Source organism: Dipodomys ordii, unplaced genomic scaffold, assembly GCF_000151885.1.
Source record: "Dipodomys ordii isolate 6190 unplaced genomic scaffold, Dord_2.0 Scaffold100, whole genome shotgun sequence".
Taxonomy (NCBI): Eukaryota; Metazoa; Chordata; class Mammalia; order Rodentia; family Heteromyidae; genus Dipodomys; species Dipodomys ordii.
Genome location: NW_012267316.1, coordinates 406,890 through 428,294, shown reverse-complemented (window position 1 = coordinate 428,294; position 21,405 = coordinate 406,890). Strand labels below are relative to the sequence as shown.

General features: G+C 38.1%; 1 protein-coding gene across 4 annotated transcripts in view; it reads left to right on the top strand.

The window, feature by feature from the left end:
- The window catches only part of Lpin2 (lipin 2), a 104,709-nt gene that overhangs the window by 75,491 nt on the left and 7,813 nt on the right, over positions 1 to 21,405 (top strand). For all 4 annotated transcript variants that reach the window (XM_013027171.1, XM_013027173.1, XM_013027170.1 and 1 more), the window contains 13 exons: positions 500 to 595; positions 1,940 to 2,241; positions 5,551 to 5,658; positions 6,307 to 6,430; positions 7,464 to 7,803; positions 10,202 to 10,301; positions 12,891 to 13,078; positions 14,632 to 14,725; positions 15,351 to 15,420; positions 16,187 to 16,276; positions 17,557 to 17,639; positions 19,560 to 19,704; positions 20,859 to 21,007. In XM_013027171.1, the coding sequence (XP_012882625.1) occupies positions 500 to 595; positions 1,940 to 2,241; positions 5,551 to 5,658; positions 6,307 to 6,430; positions 7,464 to 7,803; positions 10,202 to 10,301; positions 12,891 to 13,078; positions 14,632 to 14,725; positions 15,351 to 15,420; positions 16,187 to 16,276; positions 17,557 to 17,639; positions 19,560 to 19,704; positions 20,859 to 21,007 (1,889 nt within the window). The remainder of the gene's footprint in view (positions 1 to 499; positions 596 to 1,939; positions 2,242 to 5,550; positions 5,659 to 6,306; positions 6,431 to 7,463; positions 7,804 to 10,201; positions 10,302 to 12,890; positions 13,079 to 14,631; positions 14,726 to 15,350; positions 15,421 to 16,186; positions 16,277 to 17,556; positions 17,640 to 19,559; positions 19,705 to 20,858; positions 21,008 to 21,405) is intronic.

Genomic DNA, 21,405 nt, shown 5'->3' with positions numbered 1-21,405 from the left:
TACAAAAGTATCTATAGTATTTTTCCCATGTTGTATTGTTTGAGAGATTAAAGCTTTAAAAATAGGTGGTGGTGGTGGTGCCAGGCACCAGTGGGTTGTGCTTGTAATCCTATCTACTCAGAAGGCTGAGATCTGAGGATTGAGGTTCAAAGCCAGCCTAGGAATGAAAGTTTTTAAGACTCTTACCTCAATTAACTACCAAAAAACCAGTGGAGCTGTGGCTCAACTAATAGCGTTCTAGCTTTGAGTATAAAAGGCTCAGGGACTGAACTCAGCCTCTGAGTTCAAGCCACAAGACCAGCTCACATACAAAGTTGATAAAACATTTTCAGTGTCTAGTTTTCCATCCCTGCCCTAACCCAAGTTTGTTTCTTTGAGATAGGGACAGTGTTTGTCTAGGGCTTTAGCTCTAGGAAGTGATTTTAACAAGTTTGGCTTAAGGGCCCAGAAAGTTTAAATGAAAGATTAAATATTAAGCCACATCTTATTTCTCTACTAGATTGATATAGAAATCAATGGCAGTGCAGTAGATCTTCATATGAAATTGGGTGACAATGGAGAAGCTTTCTTCGTGGAGGAGACTGGAGAAGAATACGTAAGTTTTCAAGGGTTACATCCACTTTATGCATTTGTTTTAGGCCTCTAATACATGTTCCAAATTAGAAATGGTCGGCAGTTTCATACTTGCATAAATGATTATTGCTGGTTAGACAAGATTTAGTGTTATATTGAAGAACTAAACTATCAAAAAGGAACTGGGGAATGAAGAACTTTACACCAGCTTTGAGGGTGAAGAAAACATACAGAAAGCCTTTATAAAATTTTCTCTTTTTGTAAGGGAAAGCACATCTTTAATTTACTATGCATTTTGCAGTACTGAGGATTTAGGCCAAAGCCTCTCACACACTAGGGAAGTAAGTATTCTACCACTTTAGTTATACCTCCACCCCTTAATGAGCTTTCTTAATGTCTGTTTTTCCCTTGACTGGAATTTATTTAGTTCTGCCTGAGTAAGGCATATTGCCTCAGACTGTATGTAAATATTTGTAAATGTGACCTTTAAACTTGATTAGCAGTTATATCCCCAACCTTAATAGACACATAAATTAATTCTCTTAAGAGATTTCAAGTGATTGGCCTGTGTTCTTTTATAAATGATTATATGTCTTTTAGCAAAAAGCACCACTCATCCACCAACACTGTCCTGCCCTTATAAAAACTTTAAAAAATCTAAAATTTTCCAGATGAATTATGACCTTCTACCTTTCATTTCCTCCAATGACAGAAGTATGAAGTTAATTTACTGAACACTAGACTTGTCTATTTAATCAGTTTGAAGCTAAGAATTACTTTAGATATTGAGTCTCCTTTTGAATTCGTGAGATGTTCAAAATACTATATGGGATAAAATTCTATAATACCACCTATTACAAGGTTTTGTTTCTGTTACAATCTTCTTCCACCTTCAGTTAATTTGGATAGTTTGCATTAACCACTCTAAAGTCACCTAATTCATTTCACTTATGTATCCTGCTCTTCTTTGTCTCATCTGGTGTCCTTACTTTCTGCCTTCTGCTTTCTGGTATTCATATTGTTCTTTGTAAGTTCTTGACAAAGCCCTTATTACTCCCCTCAGAATACTTCTGCTGCTGCTTGAACATCTCTTTAATTTCTGATTTTGTGTATTTTGTGCCAAGTTGGCAAATCATTTCCTTCAAATGTACTTGATTACATGGGATGAAATGAGCTAATATAGCTACGTCTAGCAGAGTAGAAATTTGCTTGAGCACTGTGGACAGCACCTCAGATCAGTGTAATTTTCTTACCTTTAGAAATGAGTCTTCTTTGTACCATCATACAAATGTACAAGTCAAAGTGTTTATTATTGCTTTAGTCCATTATCCAGCTGATCATAGCTTCTTTCTCTATGTTCTTTAAGGAAAAGCTTCCTGCTTATCTTGCTACCTCACCAATTCCTACCGATGACCAGTTCTTTAAAGATATCGACACTCCTTTGGTGAGAGAAGGTGGAAATGAAAGACCATCTCAGAGTTCAGACATTACACACATCTTGGAAACGGAGACTGTTTTCACTCCAAGTTCTGTGAAAAAGAAAAAACGAAGGCGAAAGAAATGTAAACAGGATAGTAAGAAGGAAGAACAGGCTGCTTCTCCTGGTGCAGAAGATGCATGTGATGTGGTTGTGAGTTCTGATGATGAGAAGGGAGCTCAAGCAGCAAGGTATAGCTCTTTTCTTGTGGTTGGTGGGGCTCGAGGACAGCTCGCAGTTGCTATTACTGTTGTGGAAACAAATAGCAATAGCATCATTTCTTTTTCTTTTTCCTTTTGCATTTCTGTAGAATTTACTGTTCAGCCTTTTGCTATGATATAAATTATTCATTTAAAAGCAAAAGATCTGCCTTAGTCTCTAACTCTCGGTTAGATGCTATTGGACACATTATTTCAACTGTGCAATTACCCCACCCATGGTCTCCTCCCCCCCCCAAAAAAAAATCAGGGTTTTTCTGTGTCACCCAAGTTGACCTTGAGCTTAGTCCTCCAGCTTCAGCCTCCTGAGTTTTAGGATTACTAGTGTAGTCCTAGTATAAATCTGGCAACCCCACCCAAGGTTTTATGTTTGGCATCTTACCAGTACTAGAAGTTAACAATTTTGTTTTGAGTGATTATCAAAATATTCTAGTCAGTTGAAGAGAAAGGAGTTTATTTCTCTATTTTTAAGAGTTCTTAATCTTACTAGTTTAGTTAGAAGAGCTCAAAATATATGCTGCTTTCCAACTCAATACTACCTGGGATTTAAAGGGAACAGATATATCTTTTCTTAGTTTGATTACATTTTATTTGGGGCTGGGAAGGTGGTTCAGTGGTAAAGTGCTTGCCTTGCATACATGAGGCTCGAGGTTGATTTATCAGCACCACATAAGAAGAAAAAGCCGGAAGTGGCACCGTGGCTCAAGTGATAAGAGTGCTAGCCTTGAGCTGAAGAGCTGAGGGAAAGCACCTTTCAGACCTTCCACTGCTTGATTTCAGGACTGTTACCATTGTAAGCAATTTCTTTGTTCTCTTACATATAGTAACATAGGTAAGTAGAAAAGAAATGTAGGGGTGTTTTTAGACAAATTTCAAATAACCTAAATCTTATTTGGATTAATATAAAGTCCTCTACTAAATGTACAAGAGTTGTTATTTTAAGGACATTTTGTAAATGGATAGTGTAAGTCAGTACATTGCAGAAATACTAGTGGATACCTTACTTTCCCAAATTGTATGAAAGCTCACATCAAGTATGTTAGGGAACTGATTAGGTACCTAGCACCTTGCTTCTTGGTAAGCAGGCATCTTACAACAGATGTAGGGCAGTGTAGTGTTTTTTGTGCGGAGCAGTAATGAGTTGCAGATCCTGTCACTTGAAAAAGTTCTTTCCTGAAAAGTATGTGGGCTGGGTACGGTGGCACATGTTTATAATCCCAGCACTCAAGAAACTGAAATAGGAGTACTGAGAATTCAAGGCCAGATTGGGCTGTATAGCAAGATGCTGCCTCAAATCCACAAACAAAGTCTATATAAACATACCCATATAAAATCTATATAAAATAAGATCTATGTAAAGATTTATATAAACCAACATAGCTGTATATTATCAGGTATTATATATTATAAATAATTGTATGTGCTATTCTTTTATACAACTGGCATTTAATATACCAGCCTCACCACTAATGTAAATGATGCATTGCACTGATACATTACAGTGGTTATACACACACGCACACACACACACACACACACACACACACGAATTGCACTGGTCTTGAATTCAGTCCATAGGTGGGAAGGGGGGCTTTTGCAGTTGAGTGATGTCTGTCCCCACCCCCACCACAATAGTGGGAATAGGATCGAGGGCTTATTACATTCTAGACAAGTGCTTTACCACTGAACTACCTAGCACCTAATTCATTTTTACAAGTGACATTCTACTTAAACTCTTTTCAAAAATATTACTGATTATAGAAGGTTGAGTTTTCTTGAAGGCAAATGAAAGAGGGAATCTTTTTTTTTTTTTTTTGTCTGTCATGGGGCTTGAACTCAGGGCCTGGGTGCTGTCCCTGAGCTGCTTTGCTCAAGACTAGCATTCTACCACTTTGAGCCACAGTGCCACTTGCGGTGTTTGAGTGGTTTCTTGGAGATAAGAGTCTCGTGGACTTTCCTGCTTCGGCTGGCTTTGAACCACAATCCTCAAATCTCAGCCTCCTGAGTAGCTAGGATTACAGATGTGAACTACCAGCACCCAGAGGGAGTCATTCCTTAAAGCCATTGCAGTCACAGAAGAAGGTCATTTGTAGTATTTTAAACTACCCAGGGCTTTGTTTGCATTGTACCTAGAGAGTCTCTCTGTCTCCCTAAAGATAGACTAGACTTGAGGCTTGAATAAAACATGGAAACATGTCACAGGTGTGTGTGTGTCACAGGTGTGTGTGTGTGTGTGTGTGTTGTTTCACAGGGTGTGTGTGTGTTTGTGTGTGAATTGTTGAACAATGTATCCTTCTGGGCAGGAAAAGGACTTTTCAAATTGGAACTATCCTGTCACAGTTTTGAGTTCAAATATACAAAACATCACCATTTTTTGAAACAAATCTAAAATATGCAAAACAATATTTCCATGCCACTGATGGAAATATTTCAGATACACAGTAACAAAATGAAGGATCAAAACCAGACAGTCAGAAACCTCAACTTTTAACTCTCAACTACAAAAACAGGTTTGCTTTGAAAGATAAACTTAGGAACTAAGTCATGAAGCTTAAGACTTGTCATAGAGTGCATCTTTTGCCTAGAGGCTACATTCTTCATCTCTTGATCAGTATTGGCTTTTAGGACCTCACAGGTTCTTTTGTGGTATGTAATGCGGTGGTCTGGAGCTTATAGGCACCCCGCCTTTGTCCTCCTATATCAGTCATCTTTTATGAAGTGTTTATTTTACGAGGGATGTTTCGTGTCAAATTCAAATGTCAATTATTAGCCACAGTGAAATTTACTGAGTAATACTGTTAAAGTTGCTGATAAATATATTGTTATCATAAGTGATCTTTGCTCATGGTACTTAGTAAACCACATTTATCTCTTAATACCAATTATAGATTAAAGTTACTCTTACGTTAGTAATTCAGTATTTTAGCTTTCTGCTGATTAAAGTATAACTTACAACAATATTGACAGGTGGAATTTAGTAAATTTTGGTGATTGTATATATCCATGCAACTATCCTTAGCAATTGGGGAAATGTTGACTTGTACAATGAGGGCAAACTTGAAGATATAATGTAAAAGAACATCTGTGGGTTGAAGTGCTTTGTGCACAGTAACAATGAACTTCAGCAACTGTAAATCTGTCTTGACTATAGGTCAAGTTACTGAGCTCTCTGCTAACATACACATGATTATTCCTGTGTTTTAACAGATAGTCTGTATTCAGGTAGTTTGTCTGATTTGTGGAGTATCATTATTGTTTCTGACTTTGAGTTTTTCCTTTCAGAGGATCTACAAATGCTCCCTTAAAGGAAGAAGAATATAAAGAGCCTTCCCTCTTCCATTCTGGAGATCACTACCCCTTATCTGATGGAGATTGGTCCCCATTAGAGAGGTAAAAAAAATCTTTGAAAATTGTTTTCTTAAAGGAAAGAGGAAGGACATAATAAATTTTCTGTTATTCAATAGCAACACGCATATCTTAAATAGTAGTAGAGTTTGTGAGTGTTTGCTGAAGTTTTAATCAATATGAACTGTTTCTGTCAATAATTGTTTTGTTCCTAAATTTGATCCGACCTCTAACATTGTCATCAAGTGTAGGTCTTAGGCAGCACAGAATTTGCTCATCTACCATACTAAAATTCTAGTCACTTAGTGGCAACTGTTGACTATGTCTGTGAAAAAACATGTCATAATGTTTGTTCTGTTCTCAAATCTTCATGTATTAGCTGCTGCTTTGTCTGGGTTTTGATACTGTAGTTGAACATGGAGCCAGATAGCTATTAATTTAAACTACCTTTTGTGCATTTCTTCCCTTATAAAAATGCCTTTCTCATTAAGGTCCAGAGAGAAAAGCAAAGGAAAGAATGGATATAATAGTATTTACTGAGGACCTAATAAATCCTCAGTAAACATTAGTTGGCAAAACTCAAATGGAAGAAGTAACTGGTGTTCCCTTCAATAGCATGTATTTTTTTTTTCTGTTTATCTGTCATGCTCACAAAACTAAAGGCTTTGTTCTTCTTTGTCCTTGTGTTTGCAGCACCTATTCCCAGGCTCTATGTCCTAAGAGTGATTCCGAGTTGGAGGTGAAACCTGCCGAGAGTCTGCTCAGATCTGAGTCACACATGGAATGGACGTGGGGCGGATTTCCAGAGTCCACTAAGGTATAAGGTTTACCCTGTAGCCTGTGGATGTGTCTGATTAAGACCCATGGAGTCTCCCATCACTAAGTAAAAGAAGCAGCTTCTAACTAATTTCACAGACCGTAGTACTCACACCATCGTGCGCCCTCCTGTGGTCCTAATACAAAACAAAGTTAAAATGTTGGTAATTTGTATTTCTAACAGAAGCAACACAACAGTACTTTTTGTTTCTCATTAGCAAATAATGTTGATTGCTAATTACTGTAAGAAAATTCTGTATGCACCAAAAATAAACTTACCATACTGAATTTTTAAATTATATAAAGATAATATTTCTTGAAAGGAAAAAATGTATAGATTCTCTTATTGAATTTAGTTAAGACAAACTGCTTATGTTTTTTTTATCTGGTTTGGATTTCCTACTTTTTTTTTTATTTTGGTTGGTCGTGAGGCCTGAACTGGGCCTGGGCACTGTCCCTCAGCTCTTCAGCTCAAGGCTAGCACTCTACCACTTGAGCCACAGCACCACTTCCTGAACTTCCTACTTTGTTTTAACAGATCCTTGTTAAATTTTATGTGCCTTGTTTCCCTCAAAACGAATATTTTCTGGGGCTGGGAAGGTAGCTCAGTGGTAGAGCGCTTGCCTTGCATGCCTGAGGCCCTGGGTTCGATTCCTCAGCACCACATAAGCAAAAAAAGCCAGAAGTGGCGCTGTAGCTCAAGTGGTAGAGCGCTAGCCTTGAGCTGAATAGCTGAAGGATAGCGCCCAGGCCCAGAGTTCAGGCCCTATGACTGGACCCAAAAAAAAAAAAAAAAAAAACGAATATTTTCTACCTCTTGACATCTAAAATTGTCATATTTCTAGTCTTTAATATTTAAATCTTCATAGTAGAACAGTTATATCATATCATTGAACAAATTGAAATTATTACTTCTTGCCAATTAGGAACTGTTTCACTTGAAATAGGTTAATGAAATGAACATGTTTACTAGCTTAAGTGTCATAAATACCTTTTGAAATCAGTTTAATTTTTAACCAATTTAACGTTTGTAGGTCAGCAAAAGAGAAAGATACGACTATCATCCACGAACAGCTACAATTACACCTTCAGAAAATACTCATTTTCGGGTAATTCCCAGTGAAGACAGTCTCGTAAGAGAAGTTGAAAAGGATGCTAATGTGGAAGACACTGTGTGTACCATAGTGAAACCCAAACCCAGAGCTTTGTGTAAGCAGATGAGTGATACAAATGCAGAACTTCTCCAGTCTCCTCTTGAGACACCTCGGATTTCATCTATGTTAGATGCAGACCACCTTCCTAGCCCATCCCTACCAGAGGCTCCCTCGGAACCCAAGCCAGCAGCTAAAGTAGACTCACCATCAAAGAAGAAAGGTAGTAATTGTTTAATTAGTGGTGAAGTACTTGGATGGTAAATTCTTTCAGTGTTTATATATGAGATTGCTACCTTTATATTTCTCAGTCAAGACCTATTCTGCATTTTGTTATGATTCTTAGTGTCTTCACATTTAATCTTTCAAGTTCCAGTGGAGTAGTATGCTTAACTTCCTGACTACTATCTCCTGTCACTTAGGCTGTCTTTGGAAATATTTATTAAGAAAGTAAATGAATCAGTTCTCATGAGTTAATAAATATAACTACAGTACCATTACCATCTTGAAGAATTCAGATTTCCTCAAATGTGATAAGTGTATTTTAATCTTTTTATCAATTCCTTTCATCAGTTTATTTTATTTTTAATAATTTTTATTGTAAAAATACTGTACAGAGGGGTTACAGTTACATGAGCAAGGTAATAAGTACATTTCTTATTGAGCATTGTAACCTCCTCCTTTGTTTTTCCCCTACCATCCCTTCCCTCCCACTTTCACAAACTACCCCCCACCCCCCACCTCTGCCTGCCTAAATTGTAAAGTTCGTTTTTCAACATAGTGTCTTATACATCTCATTGTTAAATGGCTCAACCTGTATCCCTATTTAAACATTGTGTTTTTTCCCTTCCCCTCCCCAAATTAGACCGACATCAAATACAGTGAAAACAGGGGTTCTACTGTGGGGGAAGAACATACAAAGCAACAAAAAAAATCACATAGTACATTATAAATAAGTTAGAAACAATAGCAAGAAAAAAAACCACTTACGTCCCTATCTTGGGACATACTATGCTAGTTATTTGCAATAACTAGTATATGTCTGGAACAAGCAGAAAAGGTCAAAAGCTATGTACATATGACCAGATAAGATGATATTAAGCGAACTGTTTTCTTTAGTTAGTTGTACAAAGGAGTTGCCATTTAACAAAGCAGCTTATGAATACAATATATCTTAATCAATGTCGCCCCTTTCAACATTCTCACTCAGCCTTCCCTAGCCATCCTGTCCCTTACTTTTCTTAATTTTGTAGGATATACATTGGATGCTTCTCTGCATTTCCCCCGCTTCACTGCATTCCTCTACCACGTTGACCTTAACCCTACTCCACCCCTTTGAGTACCTGCTGAGCTTTTACTTTGTCTTTCTACAAAATTGCAATATTTGATATCTCCCTTGAATCTACTGTGTTTCAGTTAATACAGTTAATGCACTGGCATGCAACTAAAAAAATTAAAATTTATAAACTAAATCTAGCTTGATTTACTTCAGTTTTCCAAGTCTTTCCATTTCCTAACAAATGTCATTCTTTCTTCTTTTAATTTAAATTTTATGGTAAAAGTGATGTACAGAAAAGTTACAGTTACCTAAGTAAGGGTAGTACATACATTTCTTTTTGAATGGTGTTACTTCCTCTCATTTTTTTCCACTTTTTCCCCTATAACCCTCCTCACCCCCAAGTTGTAAAGTTCATTTCTAACATAGTGTATAGTGAGATAGTGATTATCAGTGTTGAATTGATTCACCTTTTGTTCCACTGTTTGTGTGATTCCATTACCTTCCCCAAATCAAAGCAAAGGGTACAGAAATCATCAATTTCTTTTAAAAGAACTCTTACCTAACCTCCCTGGTCTCTCCCTCTCACGTACCTTTACTCCTCTCTCCTTACTATCCTCCTTTGTAATGGACTTTTTAAAAGAGTTCATCCAATGTCATGATAAGCTCTTACATTCCAGATACATCTGATTGTTTTGCTAAAGTGAAATGCTCATATTTTCTTAACTGGCAATTAGCTTTCATACCATTGTCAATAGAAATATATGTACCATGTATGTAATTTTGAATCTTCTAATGGCTACTTTTGAAAAGTATAATTAGGTTTGGGTTTATTAGGCTATATTCTACCCAAAGCAATAAATAAAACCTAAAATTCTAGAATTTTAATATGTAATGAATGTAAAATTGAGATTTTTTTAAAAAAATTATAGAAAATCATGCTTTTATACTTTCTTATATTTAAAATTTATATTTTAGATCATTTTTACTGCATTTCACATAATTTAAACAAGTGACAATTTAAGTGTGCAATAGCCACTTGTGCCTGGTAGTTTCCGTAATGGAAAGTATATACAAGTAGTCTCAAGTTTGGTCATGTTTATCCTATCCTTAATTTTTTAAACTTTCATCATTAAATGTAAAGTAGGTGCTAGAATTATTATTGAACACTTGGTTCATTGGCTTGGATGGTAATCAACAAGATAAACAGTTGACACCTTTTAAATATAAAACTTTATTCAAATCATGGTATATCCTATTTGGAAACCTTTATTTTTCTTCCAGAATTATAAATGAAAAACAACACAATTGTTTACTTCTGTTATGTTTTTTTCTATAAAAATAGGTGTCCACAAGAGAAGCCAGCACCAGGGCCCTGATGATATTTACCTTGATGACTTAAAGGTTCTAGAACCTGAAGTTGCAGCTCTCTATTTCCCTAAAAGGTAGTGTATGCTTTCTGTTCTGGGTGAGCAGCTCCAAAATACTCCAGTTATTTTGTCTTAGGAAAAGGTGTAAAGTGATTGCTTTTTAGATAAAACTGATTATTCAGGATTTAGAAAAATCATAAATGTTATTTTTAGTATGATGACTTAATAGCTATTTATGATAAGACTCAGCACAGTAGTTTGATTTTGTTTTTAGGATTTATCTCAAGTATACACATACTTCATTTGAAATAATCAGGGTTTTCCGAGGTGAGAAATTGAAACTGCTTTATTTTCTTCTACTAGGAAAATTAAAATGTAAGCTGTCTTAATTTCCTAGTCCTTGGTTATTTATACTGGCATTCTTATAACAGATTTCTTAAATTCTCTTTTTAAAAAAATGAAAAGTGAGGGGCTGGGAAGGTGGCTCAGTGGTAGAGTGCTTGCCTTGCATACATGAGGCCCTGGGTTCGATTCCTCAGCACCACATAAGCAAAAAAAGCCGGAAGTGGTGCTATGGCTCAAGTGGTAGAGTGCTAGCCTTGATCTGAAGAGCAGAGGGACAGTGCCCAGGCCCAGAGTTCAGGCCCCACGACTGACATAATAAACAAGTGAAGAGTGTCAAATGATAGGACCTTTGTATACTCTATTATAATTTAATTGGTTAGAGCTACTTCCTATTCACTAAACTTGTAGCTTACCAACTATTTCCTGAAATGGTGTCATAAGATGGACTCTTAATGTGCTAAGTATATGTTTTATTGTAATATTATCTTCACTATTAAATGGCCAGTATTTGTAATTATAGCTAAATTTGAGTACAAGTCCTGTCCTGTCACTCCTGTGGATTTGGTATCACACTGAGTCAGATGGCATGTCTATGTTCAGATATTGTTACTGGTTGGGAGACACCTGCTATAACTGATGAATCTCAACATCACAGTGAATTTCCACAATCAAAGTTTATTTTTTGATCTTGGCAGATCTTTCCAGTCCCTTCCTTGGTGACATGCCTACATACAGGTCCCTTCTAATTTGAGACTCTGCTCTCCTCAGGGCCTTGAAGTCCAATATTCAGAAAAAATAACAAAGACCTTGCTGGAAGGGTGTACCTTATACCCAGCACTAGCTCAGTCACGTGGCCATGCCCAACTACAGAAGGGGCCACCCATGTGCCTAATAAAAATAGCACCAATGGGTGTTGAAAGAACATGTAGCTACCTTCTCCTCTTTTACCACCTACCTTTCTTTTCTAACTCCACTTACACAAGTTTTCTGCATTATCATTAATCATTTTCTGCATTATCAACAGGACTGGCTTTTTGCCATGTCAGAACATACTCTCAACCCATGATACTTAATTTTGGGCATAAGAATGCATTGCTACTAATTCTATAAATCTAAACTCATTAGTTTGAAGCTGTTTTCTGCTTAAAACATATCTATACTTTGCTGCCTGATATCTATTATTCAGCTTTGTTTTCAAAAGGACACATTAGATCTCATTTTTTTAACTCAGACATTAAACAACAATGGTTTCTTGTCTGAAATATAGCTCAGTAGTACACTGCTTATATGAAGCCCTAGGTTCAACACCCCAGTAACTTAAAAAAAATTGTAGAAAAAGTTCTGGGGCAGTTTCTCAAGTGTAATATTAAATACTTACTTTGAGGTGCAAAATAAGAAACATTGGCATTTCCTTGTTCTTTTTCTCTCAGACTTATTATGTTTCATTACAAAAGGTATTGTTGTCACCGTCTATAATTTGAATTCTATTCCTTAACTACCAAAAGAAAAACACTGAATAATCTCATCTTTAGTTCTGGCCCTTAGTTCTGACCATTCTAAATGGATGTAGTCTCTTGAGGGTTTTCTGGGAGGAGAGGGAGTTGTTTGTATAGATGATTTAGCAAAGCCTTATTTTTAAAGAATACAGCCTTGTATTACAGTAATTTTGTACAGGATGTATATAATACCATTTTTTTCTAGGAAGTTAGGATCAAAAGGTTTCTAAATGTTAGATTTTTTTAACTACCCTGCCATTTTTACCATGGAATAGTGAATAATGCTTAAAACTTGTATCCTTCATTAAAACTAAAAAGACTACATTTAAATGTTTGTATTATTATGAATGGCTGTGGCGATTTTGTGATGTATTCACTATATTCACAGTTAGTTATTCAGAAGGACAATTTAGTTTCTTGCTAATGTTGCTTATGATGTGCTTCTAAATATTATCTTTAAAAAGTTAGGTCTTGGGGCTGGGAAGGTGGCTCAGTGGTAGAGCACTTGCCTTGCATGCACGAGGCTCTGGGTTTGACTCCTCAGCACCACATAAGCAAAAAGAAAAAAAGCCGAAGTAGCACTGTGGCTCAAGTGGTAGAGTGCTAGCCTTGAGCTGAAGAGCTGAGAGACAGCGCCCAGGCCCAGAGTTCAGGCCCCACGACCGGCCCCCCCAAAAAAGTTAGGTCATTATTGTCTGTCCATTCCTTCTTAAGGGATGTTTGCTGTTTGCTTTGAGCCCCCCAGCAAATCATGCAGTAAGCTAGAAACATAAGAGTTTGTAATAAAACATATTTTTCAACTTTTTCTTTCCCCTGCTTGCAGTGAAACAGACCCAGGCTCTCGTCAGTGGCCTGAGTCTGACACACTCTCTGGCTCCCAGTCACCTCAGTCTGTGGGCAGTGCTGCGGCAGACAGCGGCACCGAATGCCTCTCGGACTCTGCCATGGACTTGCCGGATGTCACCCTCTCCCTTTGTGGGGGCCTCAGTGAGAACGGAGAAATTTCTAAAGGTATGCTGGACAGTCATGCCATGTTCACACTGTGTCATTATGTGATTTCAAACTTGCCTTTACCCAGTTCAGGGTGTTTAAGTTCCTGCCTGATACTCTCATAAAATCAGTACTCTTCTAATAATTAGACTTTTAGACCACATTTTGGTGAGGACAGTACCTTGAAGGCTCTGATTTCAAACGAAGAAATAGAATTCTGCTGGCCTGTTGGCTAAGCAGTCAAGTCAGACTTCACCGTGTTGATCTTTTCATCTGCAAAGTTGTTGGAATATTTGTGTGACTGGGACCAGCTGCTTTCCTGGAAATTACTAGGCTTAGACCTGATGATAAGGTTCCAAAGTGTTATAAAATTGATTGTCCACTGAGTAAATGGTCTTTCTAGCAAAAAGTATAGAAGTCCACTTGAGAGTTAGCACGAGGTAAATAAAGCTTGCAACAGAATAAGGAAGGAGCTTAGCAGAGGTGGTCAGATACCTAAAGTATGTAATGGAGCACCTGTGTGTGGGTGAGTCTCACATTCCTTAGCCTTTTTAATTTACCTTTATTTTAAACTAAACCTTTAATCATTTCTTATTTTGGCTGATGGCCCATGATTTTCCTCTGAGAAAGGTTTTCTTTTCATAACTGCTACCATCATTTTCACATCATCCTATGTCTTCTCTTCCCTTCAGAGGAACTAAAGGTGTGATGTGTCAGATTGGGTGGCCAGAGCCCTAGAACTGTTTTCCTAAACTTCACCCTTTGGGGTTACTAGATATTATGCCTCTTTTTTTCCTTACCAGTACTGGTCTTGAATTCAGAGCCTGGGCACTGTCCCTGAACTACTTTTGCCCAAGGCTAGCACTCTACCACTTGATCCTCAGTGCCACTTCTGGCTCTTTCTGTTTATGTGGTACTGAGGAATCAAACCTAGGGCTTCATGCATGCTAGGCAAGCATTTTACCACTAAACCACATTCCCAGCCCTTTTATGCCTCTTTCTTTATCTCATTTGTTTGCCTTCTGTCTTATTTGCTTTGTTGTTTATTTATTGTAAAGGTGATGAACAGGGGGGTTACATTTATAAAAGTAAGATATTGAATACATTTCTATAAGACAAGAGTCTCATACCTTGAACTCATGTTTTACAAGAAAGGGAGAGTGTGTTGTCAGGGCCAGGGGTATAATTTAAGTGGTAGAGCACTTGCTTATGTATGCTGGGGGTGGGAGGATGAAGTGTGATATTTTACCTTGATAAATACAAAAATGTTAGGGTTCAATTTGGTTTTTTGTATGTTTAAGAAGGGCTTAATTTAGGGCAGAGATGTGGCTCAAGTGACAGTGATTAGTAAGTGCAAAACCCAGAGTTCAAACCCCATTACGACCAAGGGGGAGAGGGATGTGAGCAACTGAGCCTACATTTTTTTTTTTGTAGTGCTGAGCTTTGAACTCAGGGCCTTGTGCTTGCTAGTCAGATGCTGTACTACTTGAGGCAGCCCTCAGCCTACAATTCTAGTGATGCAGAATATTATAATTATCTCTAACCAAATTGATCATTACTATTTTATATTGCAGAAAAATTTATGGAGCATATCATTACTTACCATGAATTTGCAGAAAACCCTGGACTTATAGACAATCCTAACCTTGTAATACGGATATATAACCGGTAAATGTTCTTGCCTGATCATTGTTGAATATAAGGGATTTTTTTTAAATAAGGTGCTATTTTTAAGTATAAAAATTTGTCTTATATAAAGGAGCCAATTCTGAACGACTTTTAAGTGAAAATAAAGCCTCAAGTTATTTAATAAGACATTGAAATACTACTCTTTTGTTTATGCTTCTGTTATCAGAGAGGTTTTTGGCTTGAAGCAGAGTTTTCAAAATGAAAATTTAGGTGTTGATTTGGGGGGAAAAAAAACAGTCCTGGGACTTAAACTCAGGTCCTGGACACTATTTCTGAGCTTGTTTTGCTTAAGGCTAGTGCTCTACCACTTGAGCCACAGCTCTACTTCCAAGGCTTTTTGGTGGTTACTTGGAAACAAGACTCTCACAGACTTTCTTCCCTGAGCTGGTTTCAAACCAGGATCCTCAGAGCTCAGTTACCTTAGTAGCTAGAATTACAGGTATAAGCCACCAGCACCTAGCTTGGTCATTTTTTTATTGAAAAGAGTAAACAAATCATTCTTTCTGCATTTCCTGTATTCCTTCACATCCTCCCCAACCCTGCTTCACTTCTCTCCCACACTATCCTTGTGTAATAATTTTGAATAATTTTTTGTTTCTCACAGTTACTATAACTGGGCTTTGGCTGCTCCCATGATCCTTAGTTTGCAAGTATTCCAGAAGAGTTTGCCTAAGGTGAGTGATTGACATTTGAGGCCTTCTTGAAAGGTAGTGCACCAGCCTAGAGCAAAAAAGCTCAAGGGCAGCACCCAAGCCCTGAGTACAGAATATAGTACTTGGGTTTTTTTTTTTAAGCTGGGTACTATCCAGTATTTTGTCTGAGTGCAATATTTAATATAAAGAATTTAACTCACTTGTACATACTTATTTAAATTGTCCCGTACGAAAAATCTAGTCTATTAGTTGGGCGGAAACTCTTCCCTTTCACGTTCATTAAATATCTATACCAGTTTTGGGTGGTATATAACAATTCAAAGGTTTAGGCTGGGAGGATGCTCAGTGGTAGAGTGCTTGTCTAACATGCATGAGGCCTTCAATACCAGCACCATAGAAGAGCTCAGAGATTTTACTAATTTTAAGTGAAAAATTGAATGAATGAAAGAAGTTTGTCTTCTCATTAATATGGGAAGAAGCAGCAAGAAACAGAAGCATGACCATTAGTGTAGTTGTATCAGATTGTGGCTTACATCTTCCAAGTAGAAGCCCAAACCTCAAGATGTGTAATCTATCCGCCAAGAAGAAACCATCTGCCTAACCTAAAGGACCTATCTAGCCAGACTACCAGACTCACACCATAGAGCTTCCATGACCTTTGCTGCCACCAAAGTAGGATGTTGTCCTTTGATTCTTACTGAAAACACTGTCAGAATTGGGAGGTGAAGAATTGAGTACTTTACAACAAATAGCTCACCCATACTGACCCAAGTTGGTTGATTTCCAGGCTACAGTTGAGTCCTGGGTTAAAGACAAGATGCCAAAGAAATCTGGTCGCTGGTGGTTTTGGCGTAAGAGAGAAAGCATGACCAAGCAGGTAACAAACCTTGCTATGGACTAAAAATAAGTGAATCATTCAGTCAAACAACTTGTTAGCCACGTACAAGAAAATGGGCTGTGTATGGTCTGGGCTTTTTTAAGATGATAGAAAATTTTTATTAGAAAAGAAATATAGCAGAGAAAGCACATGGCATAGACATGCCATGGGTAGACAACAGTTCAGCCTATATCTGCTACTGCTATCTTCTATGTGGCATTAGAGAGAGAGTGTGTGTGTGTGTGTGTGTTGTGTGGGTTGAACTCTGGGCCTAGGTGCTCACCCTGTACTTTTCAGTTCAAGGTGAGCGGAGCGCTCTACCACTTGAGCCACAGTGCCACTTCCAGTTTTCTGGTGGTTAATTGGAGATAAGAGTCTCATGCGCTTTCCTGCCCAGGCTGGCTTTGAACCGAGATCATCAGATCTCAGCCTCCTGAGTAGCTAGGATTACAGGCTTGAGCCACAGGCACCTGGCTTTAACAGCATTTAAGCAGGTACTGTTCTAGGTAGTTTCATATCTCAACTTTCTACAGCTCAACCCCAAAGACATTTGAATTGCCATTTTACAGTAATGAAGCTTGGGCTCATAGAAATAATAGAGCTCTATAAAGTCATATAACTGGTGAGGGATGGAGCTGGGGATGACCTTGAGTCTTGACAGTAGCACCTATGCTCTTTCCTCTTCCTTGCTTTACCTTTCAGATAAAAGCAAAAATTTATAGTCCTCTACAGTTCCACATGCAAATAACTAGAATCTGCTCTTTAAATGAAGTGTCAGTAGATCAGGCTTATCCAGAGAACAGTATTACTCAAATAGATCAAGTAGATTCAAGCCTTCTGAAAAAGACTACTCTGTGAGTTTCACATATTAGATTAGTGTTGCCTAAGCCAAGTTCATGTCCACATCATTGTGTTCTGCTTTTTCCTGCCCTTGTGCAGATGCTGAATAACTCCCAGAAGGAGCAGGCAGCATTGATCACTTCTGTTCCAATGTCTCTTCCAAGACCCTTACCATTTTAGGTCACTTGTATTACACTTTATGACTGAAATGGTGCTCTTCTAGTATGTCTTAACTAGCTTTGTAGTGATCATTTTTTGTATGACAACACTTCTGTCTCAAGTTGCTGCTATACCCTTTGGGTCAAAGTAGACAGAGTGTGTTTCTTAAGTCTTTGTGAGTTCAGAAGGTTTTATTTTTCCTAGAGAGGGAAGCTGGTGAGTTTGGCTTATCCATCGGGTAAACATTTCATATTGCCATTATCTTTTTTTTTTTTTTTTAGCTGCCAGAGGCCAAGGAAGGAAAATCGGAGATGCCACCAACCAGTGAGCTGCAATCAAGTACTAAGGAGCCAGCCAGTGCCAGGTGAGGCCCTAACCATGGCTCAGAGTACTTGGGCTGATCTTGAATGTTTTGTTTAATTTTAAGTGACAAACATCTTTTTCCTATATCAGATGGACATTAAGTGGCTTATTAGTACCACTCACATGACAACTGCTTTAAAAAAAATATATTACTAGTAAATACATCACTACTTATAAATAACCGGCCCCCATCACAGAGCCAGGGGAAGTGGTGACAAGAAGGTGGAACTTGGGGATGGGACCTTAGATCTGCTAAGGGTTATTGTCCCTGGCTAGAGGGAGACATGGAAAGGAATCTGAAGAGCTGGCCGACCCAGAGATAAGTTGCTCTTGTGCCCATTGTAGTTGATGCTCTCTGCTTTAGTTCTCTTTCACTTGCTAACTTTCTTTTAGTAATCCAAGCCCAAAGGCTGGTTATTTTAATGCAATTGTTCATAATAGTATGGAGAAGTGGTTCATTAAAATTCTGAAGAAAATTCTTAACAGCTTTGTTCTTAATTTTGTAAAATTCAAACTGTTGTATTTACCTTCTTTTAAAATAACATTTTAAGCTGGGCACCAGTGGCTCATGCCTGTAATTCTAGCTATTCAAGAGGCAGAGATCTGAGGATCACTGTTCAAAGCCAGCCCGGGCAGGAAAGCCTGTGAGACTCTTATCTCCAATAAACCACTAGAAAACCGGAAGTGGCTCAAGCAGTAGAGCATTCGTCTTGAGCTGAAGAGCTATGGGTTAGCGCCCAATCCCAGAGTTCAAGCCCCCATGACCAACAACAACCAAAAAAATGTATTTTATACCTTGATCTTCTTTTTATCCTGAAACATTTTTTTAAACATTCAAGTTGGTTAGAAACCTTTGCCTGTTTGCTTATTCCTTTGGGCCCAGCCAGCTTACAGAGCATTTGTCTGTGAAGTTCTGCTCTCCCAGCTGGTGGCAGGGCTGCTTGATAGAGATAATCATGGGGAAATGAGTGAGCACACTTTGTAAAATTTCCTTTAATTCTCTTCATTAATATGATTCCATCCACAATAGCGTAGACAAGGTCAGATATGCAAGACAAATAGTTGGCAGGATTCTAAAGAGTGTACAACTAGATTTTAAATAAAATAGAATCTCTATTGGAAAGAGAATTAGGTTATACTTTATATAAAAGTCCAAGAAAGACCTTAGTATTGGTCTGTCCTAAGTTAAAATTAAGAATGTCTTTACCTTCATATGAGGAATGTATGAGATGAAATGTTAGCTTTTAATTAGCCCAGCATAGGCTGGGCTAGAGTCACGGTTCAAGTGATACAGCCCCTGCTTAGCAAGTACAAACCCCTAAGTTCAAATCCTGTATTATCTCCCCAGGAAATTGACATAAACAGTATTTTCTTTTATTTGTACTAATTGAAATACCCTTACCAACAAGAGTAGGTGGACACTTGGGCATAGCAGAATGTAACAGGTCAAGACCAAAATAACTAGTTGTATGGCAATAAGGACATGAAGAGGAGGTGATCTCATTAGTTAAGGATATGCATAAGAAACTGGATATGGGAGAATTAGAGAAGAACCAACTCTTTCATCGTAGAGAGGGTGAGGATACCTTTATTGCTCTTTCTTCTTTTTGCTTTTTTGTTTGGATGGTTGGTTTTTGATTTTTGGTTTCTGGTTAGACAAGTTCTCAATATGTAGCATAGGCTGGCCTTAAACTTAGAATCCTCCTGTCTCATCCTCTCAATGTGGATTATTAGCATGTGCCATTTTTTTTTTATTGAACCTAAATTAAAAACTTATTGCCACACACTGGTGATTCATGCCTGTAATCCTAGCTACAGTATTCAGGAAGAAATGATCTGGGAATCACAGTTCGGAGCCTGCGTGAGCCATGGACACTTGGCTCCCTGTTGTCTCTTAGTAACATGGTTTGATGTTGAATAGGCCGGCCGAGGATGACACATCCAGTGACGAGGGATCACAGGAGCTGGAAGAAACAATCAAAATGGATACTCTCCCCACAGAGACCCTGAGTCACAGCAGCATGACTTCATATAAGAAGTCTCTCCGACTCTCCTCAGACCAGATTGTGAGTCTCATTTGATCCCTATGGATCCAGTAGGCTTTATTGTAAATAATTGCCAATCTCAACTGCTCATAGTGTACATGGTGTGTGGTCACGTAAATGCTTGTCTAGAGTGCAAATCCCTGCTCCTCATGATTCATTCCAGCCATTTAGATCACCTGAACATGGGTTTTGATCCAACCCAGACCTGCTCTTCAGTCTATAGACATAAACTAAGGAATTAATCTTAAAAAAAATATTTTCCCTAGTTCCTGATTTTGGCTTTCTTGGTCACAGCTGAACCTCTTGAGTTATACCTCCAGCCCAGCTTTTTTTTTTAATACTTTTTATTGTAAAAATACTGTACAGAGGGATTACAGTTACATGAGAAGGTAATAAATACCTTTTTTATCAAGCATTGTTGCCTCCTCCTTTGTTTTTCCCCTACCATTCCTTCCTTCCCCAACTACTACCCCCCCCTCACAGCCAAAGTTGTAACATTCGTTTTTATCATAGTGTCTTGTACGTTTCATTGTTACAGTGGGTCAACCTGTATCCCTATTTTTAAGCATTTTGTTTTTTTTCCTTTCCCCTCCCCAAATTAGAAAAATATTTTTGATAGTTAATTGAAAAATGCAGTCTTATAGATCTTTCTGCCAGGGCTGGCTTCATACTGCCATCTTTTGGTCTCAGCCTTCCTAAGTAGATAAGAGTGATAGGCATGAGCTCCTAGTGCTTGGCTTCCCTGGTGAATCTTACATTTAAGCCAGAACTGTACTACTTGTCTTTTGGGACTCAAGACAACAGAGAAATAACATTTTAAACACAAATTTTCCTCTCGTTTTTTATTTCCCATCTCTCATTTATTAACCACCTCTCATTTTGACCTATTTTTGGTATGGAATGGCTTTCTTGAGCTCAGCAGGAGGTTGTAGACAGAGCTGTTTTAGGGAGGTTAGAAAAGTCCTTGGAAGCCGATAACACTGCTCAAGCAGTGGCTTCCTCTGGACATCCATGAGCATTCTCAGTACCGAGCAGGGCTAAATGCTGATGTCAAAGAAATAGCCTTCCTTGTGTTTGTTGGTCACCTCAAACATTATTTTATAAAATTTGAAATAGATTGTCCCAAACTGTATGTCTTCAACCGGTTTTCTTTGTTCTTATGCTTTTTACTAAAGGCAAAACTAAAGCTCCATGATGGCCCCAATGATGTTGTGTTTAGTATTACAACTCAATATCAAGGTACTTGCCGCTGTGCAGGAACCATTTACCTGTGGAACTGGAATGACAAGATCATCATTTCCGATATCGATGGGACAATTACCAAGTAAGAATGAGCCCAGCACAGATAGCACCTAAGTAGAGGCAGTTAACGCACAGAGGGGAGTAAGTTGAGGGAAATAGCCACCTAGCTCTCAGCCATATTGGGAGTTTTAAACCATAATATCCAAAATGTAGTACAGACAGTGTTAACATATGAATCGAGATGGATGGATCATGCAAATGGAACATAAAAAATAACTGGAAAAGAGTTATTCTTCAGATTCTGGTGTTCAAAGAAAATGTTGAGATTAGGCACAAGAAAAAACAAGAATATGGGGCTGGGAAGGTGGCTCAGTGGTAGAGCGCTTGCCTTGCATGCCTGAGGCCTTGGGTTTGATTCCTCAGCACCACATAAGCAAAAAGAAAAAAGCCGGAAGTGGTGCTATTGCTCAAGTGGTAGAG